The following is a 4,534-nucleotide window of genomic DNA, read 5'->3' as shown; positions in this document are numbered from 1 at the left end:
CAGGAGGAAGCACCATTCCTTGGAGCGGAGCGGGACCGGGCCCAGGACCCATGGGCCAGCCACTCTGGTCTGGGTCTACACCAGCCTCTGCTGCGTGGCCTCGGGGACTTTCCCCAGGGCTCTGCTGGAGCTCACTCCAGGACCCAGCTCGCGCCTCTGCTTCCCCGGGCTGGGCCTGGGAGGAGCAGCCCGGGCCCCTCAGGAGGGGCTCAGGGACGCGGAGCTTAAGGGAACCGGTGCCCCTCCCCCTCCAAAAAAAGGCCCGAGACCTGCGGCAGGGAGGGTTTGAAGGCAGATGGCTGTGCCATTTTCTGCCTCCGTGAGGGCTGATTGAAGGGCAATGAGGCAGCTAATGCGAAGAAAGATAGAAATTTACTTGCTTTAACTTCATACGGCCCACAGTGAAAGCGTGCATTCAGTGGCCGGCCCGCCATATCTGATGGGTGAATAAACCATTTGCAACATCGATCATGCCTCGACATCATGGTTTAGTTCATGGGCCATTTGCTTCCAATTTCTCCTCCTCGGGCCCTGTTTCATGCTTTCTTTCGCCCTCTCCCCTCACCCCCCCCCCGACTCTCTCTCTCTCTTTCTTCACTCTCTTCCCTCCCCCCGCACCCCCCCACGAGATGACATTGGAAGTGAGCCCTCCCGCTGGGATGGATAAATAGATGGCATTGATACTCAGCTACAAACTATTTGTCATTTGAACTGGGCTTTTAGGAGGGAGAGTGAAAAGAAGGCAGCCCCCCCACACCGCCACCAGCCCCCATGGAATGCAAAGCAAATGTCATTTTATTTCTATTGAGTTATTTTATTTAATCAGCGCTGTCATCTGCCTCCTACTTGGACTTCCACTGTAGAGTGTGGGACCAACCGCACCCTGGGGGTCTTCCCACCGCTTTCCTCCCACATGCAAACGTGGGCATCCGCTTTCCTTCCACAAGGAGATGTGGGCGTCTGTCTTCTGTTTGGGGCTCCCTTAAGAAGTGTGATGGGTGAAAGTGATAAGCACCAGACTGACCAAGGAGGTGGGCTTGCATGAAGCCTGGCTGGGGGAGCCCCAGGGCCTGGCTGTCACCCATAGGTCTGGCCCAGCTCATCTTACCTTGTGGCTGATGACGGGCCCTCGGGTTTGTCTGTGCCCAGGGAACATAGCGCTTGACAGGGCCCGGTGGGGCCGGGAGGCCGGCATTTCCCTGCAGCCCATCCCGGTGCCTGCCCTGAGGCTGGTGGTGTTGGCTGTCTTCTGCCACAGGTCTCAGGCTGTCATCCGGCCAGGTCATGGGTTATCGCAGCAGCTGGAAGACTGCCCGGGGTAGCAGGAGCACTGGGTAGGGCTGTGGAACTGAGTCCCTGGGCCAGCTTCCTGGGGGTCTGGGCCTTGGTTTTCCCTCTGGCCCGTGGAGACATCACGCTGGCCTTGAGGACCCCCATACCTCCATGGGTCTGCCCATAAGATCGGTCGAGGTTCTTGCTCCCACCCCTCAAGTGCTTTGGGGAGGCTGGGGGCTCTGTCACAGTCCCCGATCTGAGCTGGAAGTGGAGCTAGAGGACGTACCTGTCCCGTTAGCCCGGGACTAAGACTTCTTAGCGCCAGAACTTTGAGTGCTGAAGGCAGGAGAGTCCTGGGAGGGGACCACAGGATGGTCGGTGGCTCTATGCTAAAGCCACCAGGTGAGGGACCACGGGCCAGTGAACCAAAGCACTTCAGCCATCCCCAACCCTCACAAGGAGGAGGCAGGCTCAGCACACCCCAGAGCCTGCCCGCTGTCCTGCCCGCCTGCAGAGACACCACTTGCTCCAGAACTTCCCTGGCATTTGCTTGTGTGTTTTCACATTCAGCAAAAAAAAGCATAAAAACTGTCTAGACACTTGAATGGTAAGATGGCCAAGGGCGGGTGTCATCTCCCATTTCACAGATGAGGAGACTGAGGATAAAGGCGGGGAGGCAGCTTGCGCAAGGCCTCACACCCTGAGCTCTGATAGCTGGCCGGGGCTATTTCCCGCCACTCTAAACACAACTCAGATCTGCTGAGGCCTCATGGGTCCCCTGTGCTGCGCTGGGTGTCCGGCAAGTCAGGCATGCCCCACACCGTGCAGAACACATACGTGCAACTGCGGCCCTTCCCACAGCCTCAGTTTCTTCATCTATAGTGATAATAGTGCCTGGCCCTTTATTTTTCATTTATTTTTATTTTTTAAAGATTTTTGCCATAGGGGTTATATGTGAGAGAGAAAGTGAGAAATCAACCCCCTGGAAGGCCCCCAACACCCTGGAAGGGGGGTGATTTCTGTGGCCATGCCCCAGTCCCTTCTCCTCACTCCTCCTTGGGATTTTGGGCACGCCCAGTGTGATTTTCAAACCACCAGGTCTGAGACTTGAACCATGCTTGGCCATGTGGGAGTCCAGCGCCTTAACCACCATGCCACCTGCTGGCCCCACACTTGAACTTACCAAACAGGGTAGCTGGGAACTTGGAGGAACCGTAGGTGCAAAGTGACACGAATTGGCTGCAAGGTTTTGCGAGTGGAGATGGAAGGGACTGAAGTTCCCAGGAGGGCAGCAGGTGGGAGACCAGCTGGGCTGCAGGATACCCATGGCAGGGACGAGCAGTCAGGCCCAGGGGGCCCCTGTCCCCGCAGTGGCAAGTGTCCAAGGCGCAGCCTGGGGGGGCTGGGGCCTCCGGAGACGAGGGAGTTTCCGGAGTCCCAGGCAGCAGGCAGCCCCTCCACCACCGCTTCGGGACGTGAGGCCCATTTTCCAACACGTCCAAGAAGAAATATACATAAAGGTTGATGTGTTTTCAAATGGGTTTTTGCTTTGCTCTTCTCTTTTCTCCCTGTGAGTATTAACCTCGGGGACCCCGGGGACGGCTCGGCTCGCCAGAGCACCTGCTGGGGTCACGCGCAGTCATTAGCTTTGCGGTCAGTGCAGAATAAACCCCAATTCCCTGTACGGTGAGAGCGTGCGCCCGCTCCCGGGAAGCCCTCGGAACGCCGCCCCGCTCCTCTGAAGTCACACTTTTCCTTGCCTGACTTGTTCCCCTCCTGCTATTCCACCTCCAGCTGTGGGGGCGTCGAAGAAAAAGATGAGATCAAGTTGAGGGGAAAAATTGTCTGATTTCTTGAGCCCTTTGTTCCCCAGGCCCCTGGCAAGCAGGGCTGGCTCTGGGCTGGGAGCTGGGCCCACGGGCCACAACTGGCAGGAGGTGGCAGCGGTTGCTTGGTCCAGGAACGGGCAGCTGGTCCCCCACAGGAGGTGGGGTGTGGGGAGTGGGATCTCGAGGACTGGCATCTTCACAGCTTTCTGTCTGTCCTCAGAACCAAGCACCTCCCGGTCTGTACACAAAGACCCAGGACCCAGCCAAGGCCCCCAACAGCCCTGACATCCTCGAGATTGAGTTCAAAAAAGGTACGTGCCCACCGCTCGGGATGCAAAGGGGTCATGTCTTGAGGCCTGGCTCGTTGGCCCTGTCCTTTTCCTGAATTCTGGAAGCCAGAGTTCAAGCAAGCTCCTCCTCAGCACCCTTCCCTGGCCAGTCCCTGGAACCCGTGAAAGTGCCTGGCTTGGGAGGGCACTCCCTCAGCTGCCCATCATGTGGTCACAGGTGGCAGAGCTGGAGTGAGAGTCCAGCCCCTAACAGCTACCTGCCCCTGCTCGGGGACTGTGGGAAGGCCGCCCAGCCTTTCTGGGCCTCGGCCCTCGTCTGTGAATGGGGAAGCGTGCTGTTCTGGTAGAGCGAGGTCTCAGGCAGGGGGTGGCAAGAGGGGCTTAAGGTATCTAATACTGTGCTCTGCCACCAGACGGTGGCAGACTTGTAGGGGCCCTTCTAACCCCATCGGAAGCCTTAGCTGGTCCTACCTTAACTGCTCCGTGTCCTCACCCACCCTGTCCGGCCCCAAAGCTGCGGCCTCTCAGAGATGGTGTGGTGGACCTGCTGTCCTCCTCATCCTCACTGCTATCAGGATGCATGTGCTGGCCTCGCGGGGTGCCCAGCCTGGACAGCGGGATGGCCCTCGCTTGCCCTGGAGGAGGGAGGGGAAGGCAGGGTGTGCCTGACCAGGCTGAGAGGGAGGGCTCTGGTGGAGCGGGCCTTCCCAGGAGGCTGCGTAGATCAGGGAGGCTTCTTGGTAGAGGTGGTGCTGGGCAGGAGCTGGAGCAAATGAGAAGTGTAAGGCTTCCAAAGCCCAGGCCGTGGGAAGTGGGGGCGCCTGCCATGGAAGGCCCCTGCTCTGAAGGCTGGGGGATCTGGCGGGGGAAGCAGAGGTTCACACTCCCTCTTGCTGGCGTGACCCTGACAGTGAGGTTTACTGCCTGGCCTTGGGCACACCTGCCCATAAAGCAGGCCAGGGGAGTGATGGCCACAGGCGTGGTGAGCTGTGAGCGGAGTACAGTGAGCGGAGTGCAGCGAGCGGAGTGCAGTGAGCGGAGTGCAGTGTGCAGATGCGGAGAGCCGGGCGCGGTGAGCAGTGAGCGGAGTGCGGTGAGCGGAGTGCAGCGAGCGGCGTGCAGGGTGCAGGTGGGGAGGGC

At 59.2% G+C, this 4,534-nt stretch overlaps 1 protein-coding gene across 1 annotated transcript in view; it reads left to right on the top strand.

The window, feature by feature from the left end:
* Positions 1–4,534, top strand: part of ASS1 (argininosuccinate synthase 1) — a 51,868-nt gene that overhangs the window by 25,726 nt on the left and 21,608 nt on the right. Inside the window, exon 8 of the mRNA XM_006166068.3 lies at positions 3,325–3,415. Coding sequence (XP_006166130.1) covers positions 3,325–3,415 — 91 coding nt within the window. The remainder of the gene's footprint in view (positions 1–3,324; positions 3,416–4,534) is intronic.

This window comes from Tupaia chinensis, unplaced genomic scaffold (assembly GCF_000334495.1).
Source record: "Tupaia chinensis unplaced genomic scaffold, TupChi_1.0 Scaffold144168_1, whole genome shotgun sequence".
Taxonomy (NCBI): domain Eukaryota; kingdom Metazoa; phylum Chordata; class Mammalia; order Scandentia; family Tupaiidae; genus Tupaia; species Tupaia belangeri.
Note: the sequence above shows the minus strand (reverse complement) of the source record. Positions and strands in the feature narration are given on the sequence as shown.